The sequence below is a fragment of the Vombatus ursinus genome, unplaced genomic scaffold, assembly GCF_900497805.2.
Source record: "Vombatus ursinus unplaced genomic scaffold, bare-nosed wombat genome assembly UNPS02014772.1, whole genome shotgun sequence".
Classification (NCBI taxonomy): domain Eukaryota; kingdom Metazoa; phylum Chordata; class Mammalia; order Diprotodontia; family Vombatidae; genus Vombatus; species Vombatus ursinus.
This window is the reverse complement of record NW_020954550.1, coordinates 20135753-20158828: the sequence shown is the minus strand read 5'-3', so window position 1 is coordinate 20158828 and position 23076 is coordinate 20135753. Positions and strand designations below refer to the sequence as shown.

The 23076-nt window shown below is 36.7% G+C and overlaps 1 protein-coding gene across 2 annotated transcripts in view; it reads left to right on the top strand.

Annotated features, from left to right (window-relative positions):
• The window catches only part of MAP3K1 (mitogen-activated protein kinase kinase kinase 1), a 69782-nt gene extending 55545 nt beyond the window's left edge, over positions 1 to 14237 (top strand). The window contains exons 10-20 of one of the 2 annotated variants that reach the window (XM_027863420.1): positions 824 to 1105; positions 2583 to 2704; positions 4494 to 4585; positions 4880 to 5069; positions 5397 to 6672; positions 7010 to 7162; positions 8103 to 8265; positions 9457 to 9588; positions 10597 to 10739; positions 11456 to 11587; positions 13380 to 14237. In XM_027863420.1, the coding sequence (XP_027719221.1) occupies positions 824 to 1105; positions 2583 to 2704; positions 4494 to 4585; positions 4880 to 5069; positions 5397 to 6672; positions 7010 to 7162; positions 8103 to 8265; positions 9457 to 9588; positions 10597 to 10739; positions 11456 to 11587; positions 13380 to 13529 (2835 nt within the window). In that variant the 3' untranslated portion in view covers positions 13530 to 14237. The remainder of the gene's footprint in view (positions 1 to 823; positions 1106 to 2582; positions 2705 to 4493; positions 4586 to 4879; positions 5070 to 5396; positions 6673 to 7009; positions 7163 to 8102; positions 8266 to 9456; positions 9589 to 10596; positions 10740 to 11455; positions 11588 to 13379) is intronic. The other variant, XM_027863421.1, reaches the window with a different exon arrangement.
• The last annotated feature ends 8839 nt before the right edge of the window (positions 14238 to 23076 follow it).

The following is a 23076-nucleotide window of genomic DNA, read 5'->3' as shown; positions in this document are numbered from 1 at the left end:
CTATACCCAGAAAGGAATCCCCAAAGTTTTTGTATAGTCTCTGCTTGAAGACCCTTCATTGGGAGTAAACCTGCTACCTCCGGAGGCACAGTCCATTCCACTTTCAGATAGATCTGATTTTGGGGAAGTTTGCTTAATTTTGCCTCTTTGCAACTTCACTGATCACACTTTTGGTTCTGCTTTCTTGGCTGAACATAGTAAACTTAATTCTTCTCCTCCAGGACAGTCTCTTCTTCAAACACTTGAGCACAGTTAAGTGTTTTAGGTATTTAGCTTTTCGTAAATTAAAGACTTCCATGTTCAATGATATTTTCCCCCTGCTCCTCTTCTTTAGTAAGATAAAGAAAAGAGTTGAGTTGTAGAAAGCTTTAACTCCTGTCTTGTCTTGACTTTTCCTAATCTTGTTCTGATATAATTAATGCTATTCTGCTCATTTTTATATCATTAGTTGTGTGAGAAAATGTGGGTTTCTTAGTTCTTGAGCTTGATATATTTTCAAGAGCAAAGGAGTATGAGGTGGAAATTTTTATGTGTGCATATCCTTAGGTTACTAAAATATTAATGTCTCCTATGACTACTTGGGGATATGTATTATTTAAGATGATATCTAACTCTTAAGTAGGAGTTTCTGTGAATGACATAGATAAATAGAAATGCCTATAGATAGGTTATAGAGGAATGGCATTTAAATTTTCATGTTGTACTTGATGATATAATAGATAGTAATGCCTCACTATAGGTCCTTTTTTCATGTTTTTCATATTCAAATTGAATTCATTGTGTGTGTGTGTGTGTGTGTGTATGTGTTTTAAATTTTATGTAGGTATTTGGAATGGAGCTAGTGGGCTGCTTATTTTCTCGAAACTGGAATATAAGAGAGATGGCACTCAGGCGTCTTTCCCATGATGTTAGTGGTGCTCTGCTGTTGGCTAATGGGGAAAGCACTGGAAATTCTGGGAACAACAGTGGAAACAGCCCAAACGCTGGAGCAGCGAGCGGGTCATCTCAGGCTGGGATCTCCGGAGACGTTGTCGTGGAAGCTTGCTGCAGTGTGCTGTCCATGGTTTGTGCTGACCCTGTCTACAAAGTATATGTTGCTGCTTTAGTGAGTACTTTTATTCCTTATCACTTCCAATGCTTATTGCATGTATTTTATGTTTATTGTTTTAATAGACAGTGCCACTATTTGGGATTGTGGTTTTGATGTTTAACAGGATATGTTACCAGTATGATACTAGGACAATTCAAGTGTGTATATGTTTTAATAATGTATCTGCATATCAATGACAAGGCCAACAAAATATGCTTTAGAATCAACATTTTGGCACCATGTGAAGTCAGGAACAATTTCCTAAAAACCTAGGTCATTTAGTTGGTATTCGTATTTCAGCAGCAGTTTCACTGAACACTTACTAAGCTCTTGAGTGGCACACTGTGCTGCGTACTGAGGGAAATCATCATCCTAACTCGTGTTTGTATTGTACTTTCCTCAAAATATATTTAAGAAGGATTAAATAAAATACACATCCTGTCCTTTGGATGGGATCTTAGATATTATCCAGTCCAACACCATATTTTTACAAATAAGAAAACTGAGGGCCAGAGACTCAACTTGTCCAAGGGTATACAGCAATTAAATGTCTGAGGTGAGATTTGAAATCAGGTCTTCCTGACTCCCTGTCTAACATTCTGTCACCTACTCCACACTGCCTCTATTGAAGCTTGTAGTGTGAAGTGGTAGGAAGGATGTGGGCACTTGGTGCATTAATTCTTGAGAGAATTACAAACAAAGTGCTAGCATGGGGTTGACGGGAGAGAGTATCTTGGAACTAGGGAATGCCCAATGGACTAGACCTTAAAGAACAAGTAGTGTTTAAAGTGATAGATTGGGGGGGGGGGAGTGGTGCATTCCATGTATTAAGAACAATATGATTAAAAGCATAGAGGCAAGACAGTATGGAATGCATTTTGGAGAGAGTGAGCTATCCATTTTGTCTGGAATTTTAGTACAAGTGGAGAAAAATAGCATCAGAAATGGAAAAAGTCGGGTGTTGCCAAATTATGGGTGCCATATCTCTCTGTGAGATAGTGTGCTATTAACCACATTTTACAAATGGAGAAACTGAGACTGTGTCTTGCCCAACATTATGGAAGTAGCAAGTAATGGACTTAGAGCTCATAATGAAAGCTAGAACTTTTATTAATTGGCTAAGCTTGACATTATGCTTCCTGACATAATCTCAGATTGAAAATAGTTGAGAGCAAGAATTTATTTGCAAATCTAGTCATTACTTAGAAGCAAAAGTAGAAATATGCAGCTAGCACATGTCAGCGCATGAAGTTAGAGAGGCTTGAAGAATCCTAGATTTAGAGCTGGACAGGGCCTTAGAGGCCATCTCCTTCTGGTTTTTATTTGAACCATCACATTTAAGAATTATTTATAGTTTGTTTCACAATGTTTTCTCCATAGAGATTAATCTGTTTCAAATTTTCTTACAAAAGCATATTGGATTTTAGAGATTTAAAGTTGACTTTATAAAGACAATTGAACTGACCTTCCACTTGTTTTTCTTTTCTCCTAGAAAACATTAAGAGCCATGTTGGTGTATACTCCTTGCCATAGCTCGGCAGAAAGAGTAAAACTTCAGAAACTTCTGAGGCCGGTTGTAGAAACCATATTAGTCAAATGTGCAGATGCCAATAGGTATGGTCGCAAGGTGTTTCAATGAATTTCTTGTCTCTTCCAATCATAGTTTCTTACAGTTGTCATCAATGGCTTACGCATCATGGACACTTAAGTATTTGTCAAGTGAATGAATCTTTGAATATTGAGTTTTCTAATTTAAAAAATCTTGAAATAAAAAATCATCAGATTAATGCTGGTGATCTAGAGAAATTATCATGTTCACTTAAAATTCTGCTACTATTCATCTCATTTTGTTGCAGACATTTAAAAAGATATATTGCAGAAATCACGTTTCTAGTGTAAATATATAATGCTGAAACAGAGTTCACAGTCTCTTCACTTCTCTAATGGACATATGGACACTCCTTACTTTTCTCTTTACCGAATTGAGTGAAAAGATTTTTTTCTAAATGAGGAAAGGAAAGCCCATGTCATCCCTTTCCTCACACTCTTAGATTGTATCGTGTGTATTTCATTCATTCCAGTGTGTAGCATGAACATTTGGTGGACTTTGTATAGGTGGTTGGGAAGCTTGAGCTGGAAAGGCCATCTAGTCCGATTTCCTCATTGGTAGAGGAGGAAACTGAGGCCCAGGGAGATTCTGTGACTTACCCATGGTCTGACAGGCAGCAGGATCCTTAGAAGCAGGATTTGAACCAAGGTCCTGACTCCAGAGTTAACGGTAGACCCCATCAGTGCAGTACCTGCTGTAAGAAAAATTAGAGTAATTCAAAGAAAGTTGTTGTGTGGCCACAGGGTAAAAAAAAAACCTAACTGAAGTCCTTCCTTCCACCATCTCCCACCCCTGTGGCAAACAAAAGCAAGTAAAACTGCTTCAATATTGATACTCTTTTAAAAAGAGATTATTGTAACTGGCATTCCTTATAGAAATTGGTGAGTGATCAGAAAAAGCAGTAATGTACATGATTATTCCTTGTAAGGATTTTTAAGAAATACTTTGTGCCCTAAGGATAATGCTTTTCATTAGAAATTTTTGTCATACAGCCATGTATGACTACACAGCCATAAATCTATAGAATTTTTATGAAAACCCCAAAACATGTCATTATTTATCTTTAGAGGTCTGTGAGCTGTGTGAGAGGGAAAATATCATTATCTCTATTACAGAAAGGATTGCTGGTTACCCAGGACCAAAGTAGTCTCTTAGCAGAGACCGGTGGGTTTTTCTTCTATCCCCAGTGACATTTGGGGGTCACTGACTAAAACAAAGCAATGTTCCAGAGTTCAGGTGCTTCAACCTCCTTTTTGAAATCCTAGTAGATCCCAGTTGGCAGAATAAGAGATCCCAGGGAAGGCCAGTTTACCCTGTTAAATAGACCCGGTACAGGAATCATGATCCCCATTTTGCAGACGAAGAAACTGAATGTCAATTCTCATAGGCCCAACACGGGACCAGGAGGTGGCGGAGCCAGAACCAAAGTGCTCCTCAACCCCGGGATTCAGTAGAACCCCATTTTCTGTAATGACAGTTCTAGACTTTTGAAGGATGGTTTATCTGTTGACTTAAATGTGTGAAACAAAGAACACTGAAATGTTAGGTTGTGGGTACATAAGACTTCATTATTAGATGTGTTTTTTAATTGAAGAAATTTATTTGAATTGAATTCTCCCTCTATACTGCGAGGCTTCATGTGTAGTATTTTATTTGTGATAATTTTACTATGACTTTAGTTATAGAAACTAAATGTGCAACCAACATTTTTTTTCCATTTTCCCCAAATATTTTAAAATTTCCATTGATACGCACTTTACCTAGCATTGATGTGGTTTTCCCTTCTTCTTTTAGCCGCACAAGTCAGCTTTCGGTTTCAACACTGTTGGAGTTGTGCAAGGGTCAAGCAGGGGAGCTGGCCGTCGGCAGAGAGATACTTAAATCAGGTCTAGCCTCAGACTTAATATTCATTCCTTATGGCTTATTTTGTTCATTAATTCACGCATTTCAATAGTGTGTCAGTTTAATCTATCAAAATAGGAGAGTGGGCTCTGATGGCTATTTGGGGTAGTGATTTATTCATCCAGCCAGTTAGGTGATATTAATTAGAAATCTAAGTTAGTCTTTAGAAAAATTGCTAAAACCAATATTTAGTCAATGTATTTTATGTGTATGTAATATACTAGCTAGCTTTTGATGTAGATTTTAATAACACTACTTTCTGTGCCTCTTGTTTATAGGATCCATTGGTATTGGTGGTATTGATTACGTTTTAAATTGTATTCTCGGAAGCCAAACAGAATCAAGTAACTGGCAAGCACTGTTGGGACGCCTTTGCCTTATAGACAGAATGTTGTTGGAGTTTCCTGCAGAATTTTATCCCCATATTGTCAGTGGAGAAGTTTTACAAGCTGACACTGTAGTAGACAGGTACTATTCTTTGTTTTAAAATGTCATTATTTTTTTCCCTTAAAAATGAATATTTTAGGCTTGTCCAAATGAGGTTCAGGAGATATGTATAGAGATGGCATAAGCAAGCTGGTATGAACTATAGGCTATTTATTTTTAAAATGTAGATCTTTTTGTGATTTGAGGTAAAAAAAGTTCATTAATTAGCTAATAGCATAATTTTATTTTTTAAAACAGAATTTTTAAACATTTTTAATATTCCTAAAGTTAGAGTTTGTATTTCTAAATACTCATATATAAGCTTCAAGTATAATTTATCTATTTATTTATTTATTTACATACTTTTAGGTATAAGAAGCTGCTGTCCCTCTTGAGCTTTGCTTTGCAATTCATTGACAATTCCCACTCAATGGTTGGTAAGCTGTCCCGAAGAGTGTTTTTGAGTGCTGCAAGAATGGTTGCCAGAGTACCCCATGTGTTTTTAAAACTGTTGAAAATGTTGAGTGTTACAAGCTCTACTCATTACACAAGGATGCATCGTCGTTTGATGGCTATTGCAAATGAGATGGAAATTGCCGAAGCCATCCAGCTGGGCATGGAAGACTGTTTGGATTGCAGACAGGATGGCTTTTTGCAGCCATCTGCCCCAGATAACTCCCCAGAAACAACAGAAAACAATTCCCCTGAACACACAGTCCAGTTAGAGAAAACTGGAAAACCTTTGTGTGATGCAAAATCAAGTGCCAGTCTCGAAGATATTTCTGATACATTGGCTGGCATTTCTGTAGGACTTCCTAGTTCAGTAACAATGGAGCAACCAAAGCCAGCCCTTCAGACAAAACGTAGACCCCATAGTCAGTGTTTGAACTCTTCGGCATCCAGTCATTCCCAGTTATTATTCCCAGCTTTGCCCTCCCCTCCCTCCTCTGCCCCATCTGTACCAGCTGGCTCTGTAACAGATGTCTCTAAACACAAAACTCAAGGATTCGTTCCCTGCAAAGTACCCACAGCTTCTCCGCAAATGCAACGAAAATTTTCTCTACAGATTCTTAGAAACTGTTCTGAAATCAAAGAACCAGATAAACTTTCCCCAGTTTTTACGCAGGCAAGGCCTATGCCTTCCAGTCACATACACAGGCCAAAGCCATCTCGACCCACTCCAGGAGATATGAACAAGCAGGGAGAAGTCTCAAAAAATAGTATGACACTTGATCTGAACAACATCGCACAATGTGATGGCGGTGTTGGCAGCGGTAGCAGCAGCAGCAGCGCTGTCATACCAAGTGAGGAGACGGTATTCACACCAGTAGATGAGAAATGCAGATTAGATGTCAATACAGAACTCAACTCCAGTATTGAGGACCTGCTTGAGGCCATGCCTACTAGTGACACAACGGTAACCTTTAAGTCAGAAGTTGCAGTCCTTTCTCCTGAAAGGGCTGAGAATGATGATACTTACAAAGACGATGTAAATCATAATCAGAAATGCAAGGAAAAAATGGAAGCAGAGGAAGAGGAAGCATTATCCATCGCCATGGCGATGTCCGCATCACAGGATGCCCTGCCAGTAGTTCCTCAACTACAAGTTGAAAATGGAGAAGACATAATCATTATTCAGCAAGATGTGAGTATCTTTGGGAAAGGGTCAAGTGATGATTGGGTTTAATCACATCTAAAGTTTGAAAAATTTACTTTCATCAGTTAACGTGCAATGATTCCTTAGACAGTTATTAGTAATATAGAAATAAAACTGAGAAGAGTCCATTTGACCCATGATTTTTGCTTTCTTTTATATGTTTTGAAAGTAATATTTGACATTAGTGGTCGCATACTGTTTGAGTTTATTAATCTTGGATTAGAAGCTTATAGGTGAATTAGAAACTTAATAGGCAATGCCATCATGTCAGCATTAATAATAAAAATCAAGATTGTCACCTGAACACTAAAATTTTCATTTTCAGACTCCAGAGACTCTGCCAGGACATACCAAAGCAAAGCACCATTATAGAGAAGATGCCGAGTGGCTGAAAGGTCAGCAGATAGGCCTTGGAGCATTTTCTTCTTGTTATCAAGCTCAAGACGTAGGAACTGGAACTTTAATGGCTGTGAAACAGGTAAAGACCAATGAATAGATATAAATGGAGATTATAATCAAAAACAAGGGATCCATTCTGTTTGAATGTACTTTGAGTTTTGCTCTTTTAAACTACAAAAGTAAATACTGTGATGTAAAGACAAGAAGATATCATCAAAAGCAAGTTTAAAAGTAGATAACAGCCAGCCATCTAAAAAAATTATCCCGTTATTCTTAATATTTGAAAGGATTTTTAAAAATAATCTAAGGATATCAGAATGTAGTTTGTATTAATCTGTATAATAAATAACATACTACATAACAAATATTTTATGTTACCTACAAGTAGTATAAATGACATAATAAAGCACTGAGTATGTGTAATTTTTAAAATATTGTTTTGATTAACATATTTCCATTAATAATGGTCGTTGTATAACTTAACCTTTACTTTTTGGCTTGGCATAGAAGCTAAGTGATTAATAGGACTTTGCTTTCATATCATATTAGATTTTTGTAACGGATAAAAATCAAGGAAGCAATACCAAAGTTGGAATATCTAATAATGCTTTATATAATCACAGACAAACTTCTTTGCTATTCTGTTGTTCATGCATGCTTCATTTATAATCTTATGTTGTAACTTTATCCTGATTTTCTCTTACTGTATAGCCTGCCCTTTGTGATTAATATCTTAGCTGCTTCCAAATCTAGATTCTTACTGCTTTAAGCCCAGGAGAAGGTGCCTGTTTAATTTAGCTTGTGCATCCTAAAGACCATTTTCGTTCAGTCTACATTTGTTAAGTACCTGAGCATGTCGAGAGAGAGGGGTGTGTGTGTGTGTGTGTGTGTGTGTGTGTGTGTGTGTGTGATGCTGTTTGCTGATATGAATTCATTCAGATTTTATTTTTAAATATTTTCAATAAGAATGCAAATTGGAGTCTTTCCGAATTTCTCTTGAACTTAATGTGTTCAAACAGGTGACATATGTCAGGAATACATCTTCTGAGCAAGAGGAGGTAGTTGAAGCCCTGAGAGAAGAGATCAGGATGATGAGTCACCTGAACCACCCCAATATCATCCGCATGTTGGGCGCTACGTGTGAGAAGAGCAACTACAATCTTTTCATAGAGTGGATGGCAGGTAACCCTAATGTTCTTGTTAGAACCATGTTAGATACCTGGAGCTTAGTTTTAGCAAATACTTAAAATTCATTAGATTTTTTAAAATGTTACTTTTTCCCATAAATTTGGATATTAAATGATGGTTATTAAAATGTTTAATGTTTTACACGTGTCCCTCATTGAAGAGTGGAGGCAACACTGAATTCTGAGAGGTTAAGCCAGTGAAGCATAACCATGTCAACTTCCACCCTGTGGAAAAGGATTTGAGTAGGATTCCCATCCCCAGAAATTGTTTGCCAAGGACTTGTCTCTTGAAGTCAGAGAAGCTTGTCACCAGTAGGCTGGCCGCTTGGTGATAAATTCTTTGGTCATAGCATTCTCTACAACAAAGAACATGGACGAGATAGCCCTGAGTTCTCTGTGGCCTCTTTCCACTTCTGCGGTAATGGTGTCTGAGTAGCACAACAAGGGGACAAAAGGTGCGAAGGACCATGGTTTTGAGTCCATCTCTACACCTTAGCTTAACTGCTGATACTCTGAATGTGGAATTGTTGTCCGTTGACCACATACAAGGGCATCTATAAACCCCTGAGCCTCAGTTTCCTCATCTATAAAGTGTTGACAAGAATAGCACCTACTTCTCAAGGTGGTTTTGAGAGTCCAGTGAGATAATGGCTGTAAAGCACTTGTGAAACCCTAAAACTCCAGATCAAATGTGAGCTGCTGTCATCATCAACCATGTCTATAAAATGCTGAGTCTGGTTTCAGTCTATGCAGGCCCTTCCAGCTCTGATCTTGTGAGCCACTGAATAACATTATACAATAATTTATAACAAAACCATGAATCATCAAGAAAGGGTTAGGTAATCATTGGGGTCTGTTTTAGAAAGCAAGGAAATAAAGCATTAGCTTTCCATCTAAAATGGTTAACATTAATGTCGGTATACTTTTAAAAGGACAAAGATTCAGCCATTTGGGAAACTCAGTAGCAGATGAAGCTTTACAGTGTCTAACTGATTCTGATATGAGAGATGAAAGCAATGCTTTGTATTTTCAACCATTTTCATTTTCTGACAAAGGATATGAACTTGATGTTTTAAATGTTAATATGTATTAAAATGTTGATTGCTTCGATAACTGATGTGTATCACAAAGTTTTAGTTCTATGTGAGATTTATAATGGTTATGACGAGATGCATTTGTCTTACAGGAGGGTCTGTGGCTCATTTGCTGAGTAAATATGGAGCCTTCAAGGAATCAGTGGTTATTAACTACACAGAGCAATTGCTTCGTGGTCTTTCTTACCTCCATGAGAATCAGATCATTCACAGAGATGTCAAAGGTACGATTTTTTTTTTTATATTTACCTTGTGGAATTTAGAAGACCTCAAAGTGCAAATAGATGCATTTTGATCTCCTCTAATACTGACTTATAAATTGAAATTGTTGGAATATATTTCTAGAAGTTATTTTTAATTTTAATTTTTTTTTTTTAGACAATTGGGGTTAAGTGACTTTCCCAGGGTCACATAGCTAGTAAGTGTCAAGTGTTTGGTCTGAGGCCAGATCTGATTAAATCATCTTCCATTGAGTTCATTTTAATCATTTTAATTTTCATTTTATTTTTTGAATTACTATTGCAACTATTTCATACATAAAGTGCATTAGTGCAGGGATTTTTTGTAAACCAAATAGGTGTCTTTGGGTCATTTTAGATTCTGCTGCAGTTGTAGGGTTGCATCATGCATTTTGTTTTGAAATTCTCAAGCTGATACGGATAAAACAAATTTCAGTAGAACCTTTCCTTAAGCTGATTACAATTCTGGATTTCCGGGAGGAGGTTTTATTGAAATTCTAGGTGTGAATTCTAAGCAAAGTTCTCCTTTTAGGTTTCCTTGAGTATTTATGCTTTTTTTTCCTATAGTCTGTCATTCTACTTAGTTCTCTAGAATATAGATTTAACATTCCACAGACTTGAGAGATCATCTCATCCAAGCCTGTCATTTTTAAAGATGAGAAAACTGAAACCGAGGGGAGAAGTAGTAAAGTGACTTTCCCAAGGCCACACAAACATGTGAGAGCCAGGATCTGAACCCAGGTCTGGTTGACTCCAAATCCAATTTTCTTTCCACTACACTACAGCTGTTGCTCCTCCCCTTTTTGCCTATGAGGACTGGAGTCTTTATTTAAAATAAACGGTTAGAGTGGAGTAGATCTCACTGAGTCCTCTGTCAGTCTTACTCAGAAATGTCTTCGTGATAATCTGAGGGCCTCGTTTGGGTGTTTGGATCTTTTTGTATTTTTGCTTTTAGCAGAGAGTCACTTGTAATTTTTGCTTTGCCATTGACAGGTGCCAATTTGCTAATTGACAGCACAGGTCAGAGACTAAGAATTGCTGACTTTGGAGCTGCGGCTAGATTGGCATCGAAAGGAACAGGCGCTGGAGAATTTCAGGGACAGTTGTTGGGAACAATTGCATTTATGGCACCTGAGGTAAGAGGTGGCATCTGAGTTGGTGTTTCTGTATAACGGGGAGCCACATATCCGTCTCATAGGCACGTAACCTATGTCTTTGTTAGTTAAAAGAACAAGATCCGCCTTAAAATAACAGTCCCCTGAGTTCATGAGATTCTTAAATCTTAGCCTTTCTGCCTTCTTATCATCCCTGACTTGGTGTATTCATTCAAAGAAATTATGGGTAACAGACTTTGTAAACCTAAAGTGCTATGAAATGTTAGTTACTTATGGTTATTATATTGTAAGAAACTTAGAATGAGTTGATATCTCCAGTGAGAAAACCAGGAGGTGACTCGCCCCGTAAGAGAAGTGGGTCTAATAGGAGTAGAAGAGGAGGCCGCGAGAGAGCTTTTCAGAACTTAGGCTGTCTTCTCTCCGCGGCCCCTCCGCTCAATGGAGCATGCCAGTGAGGGAGGCCTGAGTCTCTCTCTACATAAAAATCAGACCTTTTTGAGTTGGAAGGGTCCTCACATTATCTAGTTCAAGCCCCTTCTTTTGCTTGGGCACAGAGAAGCAAAGAGAAATGGTCACAAATGATTCAAACCCAGGCCTTCCGAATGTAAAGCCTATGGGATAGTACCATTACTGTTGATTCCTTTTGGTTCTTAGGTTAGAAACAAGAATATTTAACAATGGCTTAATCTTACATTTCCTGGTTAACTTTCTGTTTTGTTTTGTTTTGGGCACTTTAGGTACTAAGAGGTCAGCAGTATGGTAGGAGTTGTGATGTATGGAGTGTTGGCTGTGCTATTATAGAAATGACTTGTGCTAAGCCACCTTGGAATGCAGAAAAACACTCTAATCATCTCGCTTTGATATTTAAGGTAAATAAAAAAGACAATTGGCATTGTTTCATATATTCCTGCTAAACTATATGTCTGTGATCTCCTAAGAAGAATATTCTTTAGGACTGGAGCTGTGTTTTATTCTGCATATTAATGTTGGTATAGTAGGTACTCAATTAGAGTTGAGTAAGTGACTCTAGAGAAAGTGTAAAAATACTAATTTTAATAAAATGTAAAATTACTAAAATTTACTTTTGCTTTACCTTTTATGGACTTAGATTTTGAAAACCTACTTGCCAAAATTGATAGGAAACACATTTTGAGAGGTTTCCCCTTACAGGTCCCTTCCTTTTTGAGTTTCCATCATACTGTCTCCCTTCCTTCATCTTTCTACTTCCTCCTAAGTAGCCTCTGCCTGCACTCCAATCCTGCCACTTCTTTTCTCCTCCGGGACCTTGTTTTCAGAACTCATAGCATGAGCCCATAGCATGGATCTTCAGTCATTTCCTCTCCCCTGGCTCCTTCCCATATGCCTAAAGAAGGGCTCCATTCTCCCTAGTCCTTAAAAGAACAACCTCCTTTGATTTTTAGGCCCATTCAGACGGCAATTACATCTCTAAAGTATCTGCCCACGAGGCCTCAACTCTCTGCCCACCTTGTCTCTCTTCGGTCCCTTGCAGTCTGGCTGCTGCTTCAGCTGCCCACCTGAAATTGCTCCCCAAGGTCTTCATCCCATAATCTTTTATCATTTCTCATTCTCCTTGGCTTTTCAGCAGCATTTGACAGTCTTGACCTCTCCCTTCTTCTTCATTCTCTTTTGTTTTTGCTTCAGAAACTCCACACACCCATCTGGTTCAGTTTTATTACTGTTGCTTGGCTCTTCTCTTTCTTAGGGATATGGGCTTACCTTGCATTAGTGAAAATTGTGAAACAGATGGCCACAAATCGGTTGCAAATCAGCATGTCTTTTGTAATTTTAAATAGATATCTGAAATATAGTCTCTAAGTAGAATTTACAGAAATGTAATGATACTGAAAAAAACCCAGCAGTTCACAGAGCCTCTAGTTGTTAAGTATTGTGATGTTTCTTTAAAAAGGAGAAATTGACAAGAAAACAACTTTCTCAGAATTAAGACTGGGTCATCTGAGATTCAACTTTAATTCCAGTAACTCAGATGTAAACTGAAACTACTTAAGTTCTTAATAGTTTTTCTTAACTCTTTGAATTAGGATTTTTGATATTTTTAATTGTTTCAGTTTCATATCTACTTCAGAATATTGAATAAAGCAATAAAGTAGTAGTTGCGACATGCTAGATGGATCATGTTAGTATCTTCCTTTCTAATGTAAACCCAAAAGAGATCTGTTTAAAGACAACAAAGTGTGAAGGAATAAACAAAATGAAGAAGGTAAACCATATCTGACAGGTAAATAAGAGAGAAACAGAAACAGAACTAAATAATTTCTCCAAATTTTTAATACATGTCTATGTCTGAGCAACTGTAAAATAAGAACTCGGATTTGGAAGCTATTGTATTTCTATCCTTGACAGTTCAACCTGATAGAATATGATCCAATTGGAAAGGCCCTTCAGCTGATTTGTAAAACAAAGGGGTTGGGACCTCCTGAGTTCCCTTCCACCTACAATCGTCTTCTAACTTTCCATCCTAAGCAAGTATCCTTTATCAAAGGATCCCTGACAAATCCTATAACCTCTGCTTGAATTCGTGTAGCTTTCACATGTATTGATGTCATTAAATAATGAATACCTTTCTAGATATCAAAAGATGGATTTATAATAACCTCTAAAAATGTGGTATTCCTTTTTCAGATTGCTAGTGCAACTACTGCTCCTTCAATACCCTCACATCTGTCTCCTGGCTTACGGGATGTGACTCTTCGTTGTTTAGAACTTCAACCTCAGGACAGACCTCCTTCAAGAGAGCTGCTGAAGCATCCAGTCTTCCGTACTACCTGGTAGCCAGTTATATAAAATGATTTTTAAAAACTGATACTAAATAGAGAGAAGAAAAAACTCTTGACAGTGCTTTTGAGCACAACCACGTGAATCGTTCTGCTGGCCTTTAATCCACCAAACAACAATAAACTGAGGCCAGTGGAGGACCCTTACCGAAGTATGTGATTGACAAATCAAGATCTTTACCTAAGCTCAGTATGCAAAATTCCACAACTTGTGCAGAAACTGTAAACTGTGCCTTTCAAAGAACTGGCCCTAGGTGAACAGGAAAGCAATTAAGTCTGCATATAACTAGTAGCAGATGCATAATTTTATATATTTTTTTGGAGCACTTTTTCAGCAATATTAGCAGCTGAGGGGCTCAGGTTCTATTTTAATATTGCAATTACTCTTCCATTTCACATTGTGATCATGAGCAGGGGATTCTGCAATTCCGTTCAGGTTTTTGGTTTTTTGTTTTTGCTTTGGTCACTGGCTATAAAGAAAATCACTATCTTCTTCTTTTAGACCTGAGTAGGCACTACTTGAGTAGTGTTTTTAAAAAAAAAAAAAAAAAAAAGAAAAGAAAACAAAAACTTTTTTTTAAAGAATTGATGCTTTCATTGTGAACCCACATTTAGCCTTCATTTTTTTTTAAGTGGGCAATTGTGGGTCATTGTGCATTTTTACTGTTGGCCCATTCATTTCGTTTTGATTTGGTTTTTTGGTTTGTTTTGGTTTTTTTTTTTTTTTTTTAGAGTTATGGTTCCATATTTTCATTTTGTTTCTATTTTTGTTTAACATTCAGGGACAGGTGATCTTTTTAAACCATAAAATAATAATAAAACAAAAACTTTAGAATCAAGTGTAAAACAGATCTCATTGAATATCTTGCTATTGGGTTTTCTTTTTAAATTGAAATATAACAATGCTACTACCTTCATTCATGTCAATGATCTAGGTTTTGCTAGTGGAGGTTATACAAAAAGAAAATGAAAATCAACTCTTTAACTTGGCTTATGACCAAGATCCAGGTTATCTGGTATTTGTTGAGCCTTTTCATTTTTATCAATTTCCTGTGGCAAAGTGTAGAAAATTTCACACCAAATTAAGTCTTACTCTAAGTATAATAAAAATTCATCCACTCTCACCACTGATAATAACATTTTAACTGCTGTTTTTCCTTCTGCCATATATCATTTATTCACGGTCGATCTGGCTAATGGATAATTGAATGGAAATTATACCTTATTTTCACTTTTTTCTAAATAAAGATGTTTTTAAGAAATTTATCTTGAACTTGAAAAAACGTTCAAATATAAGAGTGAAGAATATCACTTAGACTATTTCCTTGGGTTTTGCACAATTTCCTAATGGTTTTAAGAGGCAGGATTTTGAATCTGATGCATGTGATCCTGAAGGAACATGGCAGCTGTTCTTGGGCTTTTATGGATGAGTCTTTTCAATCAAGTACTGATTAAGTATTTAATATCATTTTTAATGTAAATTTTAACTCTTCAGAAGCCAGTTGAATTGTCAGAATGAAACAGAATTGGTTATTCTCAAAGACTCAGGACAAACTAAATAAGCTATACAGTACATTAAAAATGTACAATACTAATTGGAAGCAAAATAAGTTACACGTTTACAGGATATGTACCATTTTTTAAGAAATTGTGAATGTGTATTTCTTAGGGAAATTTTACATTCCTTTGTTTTGGAAGATTGGCAATCTTTGAAGAGTTAAAAGAAAAAAAAAAACAACAGCAGTACTGAAATGTGAAATTTGGTAGCTTTGACTGTAATGTACTTGACTTTCTTTTTTTCTTTTTTGGACTACTTAGAATTTTCACAATTCTAATAAGATTGTTTCCAAGTCTCTCATGTGCAAGCTTTAAAGGATGCACTCTTGCCATTTTATATACTGGAAGATCAGTTGTCAGATCAAGATTTTCTGACAAATGTAAACTGTATAAACTGATGAACCTCAGCTAATCAGTATTACTTTGTAGATCACCATGCCTACCACATTTCAAACTCAAACTGCCTCTAGATGTCAAAATGCATTTTGTTTGAGTTTGTTTGCATTTCCCTCAGCTTGCTGGTAATTGTGGTGTTTGTGTGTGTGTGTGTGTGTGTGTGTGTGTGTAAATGCAGATGTGATGTAATATTCTTATTTTCTTTGGATCAAAGCTGGACTGAAAATTGTATTGTGTAATTATTTTGTGTTCTTAATGTTATTTGGTACTTAAGTTGTAAATAGCGTCTACTGCTGTTTATTCCAGTTTCTACTACCTCAGGTGTCCTATAGATTTTCTTCTACCAAAGTTCACTTTCACAATGAAATTATATTTGCTATGTGACTATGATTCCTAAGACTTCCAGGGCTTAAGGGCTAACTTCTATTAGCACCTTACTGTGCAAGCAAATGTTACAAAAATCTCTGGGTTAAGAATTTGGCTTAAATGTATCCTTTTGTTATTTTAAATATATCGAGATATTTTAATTAAAAGTTTTTACCCCATTGAACCAATTTTATAGTATTTGTACCTATTTTGGTGTTTTGTCTTTATAGTAAATAAAAGTTTTTGAACAAAGTTTACTTGTTTTTAAAATAAGTTCTGTTTTATCTCAACAGTAATACCACTTCTTGAAATATTTCATACTTAGATATTAATAAATGTTACAAGCCTTTGCTTGAGGTTATTCCTTTTGGCAGATGGACATAGATTATATTTACTAATCCATTCATGACTTGAAAATGTCTAGTTTTTTTCATCCAAAAGATGAATTCCAAAAGTTAACAAATCTCAATGGATAGATTCATAGTAAAATCTCATAACTCAGAATTAGAATTACAGACTCTTAAGAATTGGAAGGGACTTCAAAGGTGATTTAAGTCAAACTTGTACTTGAGTTCAAGATCCCCTGTATAGAAACAGAACTAAACTTCCTTCTGAGGTAATGGTAAAATATTAATGACATCACCTTTTAGTCCAGCATTTAAACCAGTTCTAAACTCACCAAATTATACAGTTATCTGATTCACATCTTACCATCTTGTTCTTCAGAATAGTTTTACAGACATTCTCATTTCTCAAATTCACATAGTTGAAAGGGACATCTAGTCCAGCTGGCAGCTTTGTTGTTCTACCCAGTTCTGGGTCACAGATCCAGGATGGACTGAGGAATGGGGCCTGGGCCCCTGGAGGGGAGGAAGCTGGCCCGAATTCCGGGGTGAGGAGCAAGTTCAGAAGCGAGAAGAAGCTGTGTGGTTCAGACCTCAGGAGCATCTTCCAACCCAGTCTAAAGCCTATAGAAGAATTAGAAGGGCAGGAAATTTCCAAACTAAAGTAAAATCTGCAGATCTGTCACCCTGAACCAGCAGAGCTTTTCAGCTGACTGATAATACCTAGGTCCACCAGCAGTCTATTGGACCTACAAGTGTGAGAAGGCTGCAAACCTGTTACTCAGACCCAGACCTAGGTCAGAAATTTGCAGAATTCACACCAAGAGGGCAACAATACTTTCCCCTAGATCTTTGGGAGCAGCAGAAGCTTATAGGCCACTGGCTTGAGCTGTTGCTGATACCTGAAATCACACAATTCTTGTTACCCAAGAAAGCAACAGGAGTACCAACACAGACGTTCCTTCCAGAAGTGCCCAGAGCCCAGCCCTACCAAACAAAGTCCAAAGGCAGGAAGTAGGCTGGAAGAATGAGCAAACAAACAAAAATCCCACTATTAAAAGCTATTATGATGATGGATACTCAAGATACAAACCCAGAAGAAGAGAATGGCTCCAAAAACAGTTATAAGCAAAGTCTCAAAGAAAAATAGCGTGGGTACAAGTTTAGCCAGAATTCCTGGAAGAGATCAAAAAGGGTTTTTTTTTGGGGGGGGGGGGGGTTGTGTTTTTATAAATAAGAGCCCTGGAGGTAAAAATTGAAAAAGAAATGAGAGCTATGGAATATAGAATTGGAAAGTGAATTTAATACTTCAGTATAAAAGGTTTACAAACCTTGCCCAAACAACAAGCCTCCTGAAAATCAGGATTGAACAAACAGAAGCTAATGACTCCATGAAACAGTAAGAAATATTTTTAAGTACTTAATTTAATATTTTTTCCAAATCACCTGTAAAAACAATTTAAAAATCTTTTTTCAGATTTTGAGTTCCAAATTCTCTCCATCCTTCCCCTTTCCCCCATTGAGAAGGCAGGCAATTTGACATAGGTTATACATGTGTAGTCATGCAAAACACATTTCCATGTAAGTCATGCTGTGAAAGAAAACAGACAAAAAAAAAACACAAGAAGAATAAATTAAAGAAAAAGTATGCTTCGAACTGTACTCAGACTCCACCAGTTCTTTCTCTGGAGATGGACAGCGCCTTTCATCATAAGTCCTTCAGAATTATCTTGGATCATTGTATTAACAGCAAGAAATATTAAAGTCAAAAGACTGAAAAAATGAGGGGGGAGATGTAAGTTATTTCTCATAGTAAAGCAACGGACCTAAAAAATTTAAGAATCATCAGACAATCTGAAAGCTATGACCAAAAAAAAGAGCCTGCAGGAAATCACAAAAAATAATTGCACAGATCTCTTAAATGCAGGGCAAAGTGGAAATAGACAGGGAAGGGAATAAGCAATTTTAAAGTACCTACTATGTTCCAGGCACTGTGCTTAGTGCTTTTTATAAATAAGATCTCATTTGATCCTCACAACAGTGCTGAGAGGTGGGTGTTATTGTTACCTCCCTTTTACAATTGAGAAAACAGGTAAACAAGTTTGTGACTTGCCCAAGATCGTACAGCTAGTAAGTGTCCAAGGCCAGATTTGAACTTCATGGCTTTCTGACTCTAGGCCTGGCACTTCATCTACTGCATCACCTAGCCTTCCTACAGAAATAGAATCCTCCAGTCATCTCTTTTGAGAAAGAAAGAACTCTCAGGAAACTTTCAGTCCAGTGAAATGAAGGAGAGTGCTTTGTTTTTGCAAAAAGATTTTTAGTTAAGTTCAGAGTAAAGCAAAATAACTTTTTTTTCCTCTGAAGAATTGGTAAAGATATATTAAATTGTTAAATTAATGGTTTTATTGAAGTGTCAAGTTTAGATTGGCTGGGGGCACCTAGGTGGTGTTGTGGATAGAACACTGGCCCTGGAGTCAGGAGGACCTGAGTTCAAATCCGGCCGCAGACACACTAGCCATGTGATCCTGGGCAAATCACTTAACCCCGATTGCTTCCCCCCCTCCTCAAAAAAATAGTTTAGACTAGCTGCATATATGAAGAAAATAAACTACCCTACTAATAATGCATGATATAATACTGTCATGAACACTAGTGAACTTGGATATAACATGCACAAGTTCACTTTTTAAATCAAAGTAAAATAATAGAGCCCTAATAGAAAAGTAGCACTTCCACAGATTTGCAACTTTATACTTACTGAAAAATTTTCTACTTTATTTCTTCTGAAGTCTTCCATATTCATGTTTATTTTCTTTTAAAATTTTTATTTTGAACCTGATTATCAACAAATACTTCAATATGGAAAGAATTATGAATATATGAACTTACATGTGCTTTAAGTGAATATTAAATTTAACAAGTAACAAAATTGCCCTGTTTGTGACTCCTGAAGTTTTAGGGATTTTTTCCTTGTATCTTTTAATGTTTTATTTGACTTTTTTAAAAATCTTTTTTTTTTTTGCATCACTAACTCACTGCTATTTTTGCAATAGTTGTAACACATTATTAAATGAAACATCAACCTATTGGACATAGCTAAAAATACCTTTTTCATTTCACATCTCTAGTCCCATCACCTTTCTTCCAGGACAGGACAGTCAGGACACATTCTTTAATCATCATTCTCCCCTGAAGTCATGATTTGTCACTGCATCAGTCCAAGTTCTCTGAAGTCTTTTAAAGTTGTTTTCCTTCCTATTATGCTATAAGAAATGACAAGCAGGATGCTTTCAAAAAAACACCTGGACTTACATGAACTGATGGCAAAGTGAAACAGAACCAGGAGAACAGTATACACAGTAACCGCAAATATTGTACAATAATCAACTGTGAATGACTTAGCTATTCTCAGCAATGCAGTGATCCAAGACAATTTTGAAGGACCTATGATGAAAAACGCTATCCACCTCCAGAGAAAGAACAATGGAGTCTGAACGCAGATCGAAGCATATTGGTTTGGGTTGGGTTTTTTTTAAAAAAACTTAATTTGGGGGGTCTTTTATTTGGCTTGTGTTTTCATCACAACATGACTAATATAGAAATATGTTTTGCATGACTGCGCATATATAATCTATATCAAATTCCTTGCCTTCTCAATGAGGGAGAAAGGGGAGGGTGGGAGAGAACTTAGAACTCAAAATTTTTAAAAGCAAATGTTAAAAAATTTTGCATGTAATTGGAAAAAAATGTTACAAAAATAAAGCTGTTTTCCTTTTCACCATTGTAGTAATTGTGTAAATGGTTCTGGCTTTGCTCTTTTACCTCTTCATCAATTCTTACATGTCTTACCAAGTTTCTCCCAATGAATGCTTCAGAGATTTCTTGTGTCACCACAACGTTCCATTATTCTTACATCACAGTTTATTCAGTAATTCCCCAGTTGATGGACACTCCTTTTCCTTCCATTTCTTTGCCACAAAAAACAATGCTGCTGTATTTTTACTGGTATACAGGATTAGTTTCAATGTAAAATGGAACAAAGAGGAAATTTTGGGTTAATTTGTTTGTTCTTCTGAAGTAATAGGTGCATGGAATAAATAACTATAAACAGAAGAGCAAAAACGGAAGAGCACTGTTGCATGAAAGACAAAGTTGAGAAATATTTTTAGACCCAGGGGAGGATGAGGATTGTCATATCTTATACTAGGCCAAAGGAAGCAAATCTGTGAGCCAAACTACCCATCCATCTATCAATTTACCCATTAAGTTGATAGCTTGTGAACCATTTTCCCTCTAATTTTCTTGGTTGTGCATAGAGAATCACATTGCATGAACAAGCAACGAAGTGTGAGTATAGGCAGAGTTGAAGAGTGTAGTCAAATCTTCACAAATCTTACTATTTATGTGACAATTAGGTGGCAGAGAGAATAGAGTGTTGGAATTAGGAAGACCTGAGCTTGAATCCTGCCTCATATACTTATTAGCTGTGTGACCCTGGGGAAGTCACTTAACAAGTTTCTCAGCCCTCAGTTTCCTCATCTGTAAAGTAGGGATAATAATAGCACCCACCTGACGGGGTTGTTTTGAGGATCAAATGACAAAATATGTAAAGCACTTCACGAACTTAACCTATTACATATATACTAGCTATTATTTTTTCTATTTACCTTCTATCTTTAGAACATTGTGCTGAGGGGCAGCTAGGTAGCACAGTGGATAGAGCTCTGGCCTTGGAGTCAGGAGGACCTGAGTTCAAATCTGGCCTCAGACACTTGACACTAGCTGTGTGACCCTGGGCACAATTGCCTCACTAAAAAGAAAAGGGGAAAAAAAAAAAAGAACACTGTGCTGGGAGGAGGGGAAGAAGTGGAAATATAAATTTACTAAGACACATGCCCTACTTACCTTCATGGAACTTAAAAGTTGCACACTTAAGTGTAGCTAGGGGATGAATAAGTAAATATAAAGTGCACCAGAGATTGCAAAATTGTGATGGAACACTTCTTTTAGGAATTTTTTAAAACAAAAATTGATATGACAAGGATACAAAAATATATATTCCCTAATTCTTGCTAAAAAAAACAAAACAAAAACAGTGTGCTATCAGTAGCTTCCTATTTTGCATATTTCTTTAAAAGTTTACTTATCTGTATATACATATTCTTGAGAGAACTTGACAACTGACAGGATTATAGAAGGTGAGAAAGAAGCAAGTGTCCAGCAGTCCTTCAAGATTACAAAGCCTGGGGGATTCTAGGCTCTAATAGGTGAGATTTTGCCCTCAGTCTTCCAGAACCAGACCTTCATGGCACTTCAGAGCTGTTCGCAAATCAGGGCCATCTCTCATTACACTTCCAGGAGTCCCTTTTATGTGTTGGAATTAGACTTAAAATTAGACATTAGAACATAAGTTCCTTGAGATCGGACTGCCTTGCTTAAATGTGTACTCCCAGTGCCTAGTACATAATAAGTACTTATTAAATGTTTTAGCATCCATTACATTGTTTTAGAAGGTGGAAATAATGAAAAAGGCAGACTTCTCCCCTCATCAAACAAGATGGCAAATATCAGTTGAGCTTAGTTTATTATTTTTTGTTTTCATTAAATCTAAGGATATACCTGATGCAATTTTTAAAAATTCTATCTCACTTTTAGGCCCACATTCTCTCCTTCTTGGGCTCCCCTCTCTACTCTTCCCAATAAAAAAAGCAAGAAAAATAGAACCCATTAAAATCATGAATAGCCAAGGCAAAATGAATGCCTATGTGGGCCATGTTACATACATAAGTACATACATGTGTACATACATACACACATACACACAGTTGTATGTATAATTTTTATATATGTATGTGTGTCTATATATCATATCATATGTGTGTATATTACATATGGTAGTCTACAGGAAGTATGTTTCGTCATAAGTCCTCTGGAATTGTGGTTGTTCATTGTGTTGATCATAGTTCCTAAGTCTTTTAAAGCTGTCTTTATAGTATTATTATTGTGTAAATTGTTCTCCTGGTTCTGCTCACTTCACTTTGCATATTTTGTTATTCAGTCATTTCAGTTACGTCCAACTCTTCGGGACCCCATTGGCAAAGATACTGGAGGGGTTTGCCATTCCCTTCTCCAGCTCATTTTATGGATGAGGAAACTGAGGCAAACAGGGTTAAGTGACTTGCCCAAGGTGGCACAGCTATTAAATATCTAAGGTCACATTCCAACTCAGGAGGACGAGTCTTGCTGACTCCAAGCCTGGCACTGTGTGCACTATGGCGCCACCTAGTGGGCCTGATGCAATTTGTCTTCGTGAGACACCCAGATCCACCTCCCTCTGCTACTCCGTGGGTGACTTTGGGCCAGTCAATCTTTCCAGCTCTAATTCTATGATCCCAAGACCTCACTGAGCCCCATTTTCCCCATCTGTAAAATGACTAGATGGCCTTTAACTTCCTTAACTTTTTTGTGTGTCATCAACCCCTTGAACAATCTGATAAAATCTATAGACCCCGTCCCAAGATAATGTTTTCTTAATGTATAAAATAAAAATACACAAAATTATAAAAAAAAACTTATTATTGAAATGCAGGTATCAAAATGTTCTTTTAAAAGACAAAACAAGTTCATAGACCACAGGTTAAAAAGCCCTGTTCTAAATCTGTGCTTCTATATGATTGATATTTATGTTGTTATAATTTTCTTTCTTTTCCTTTGTTCTTTTCAAAACAAAGCATCGATGCTTCAAAAAATGATGGGCATCTTTAAAAATCTTGCTATATGGAGAAAAATTAGGAAATAGATCTTGTGATCAATTTTTCCAATAATAGTACCAACAATACTGTATTTGAGAAGTTCCTCTTATTTTCACAGAAATCCTTC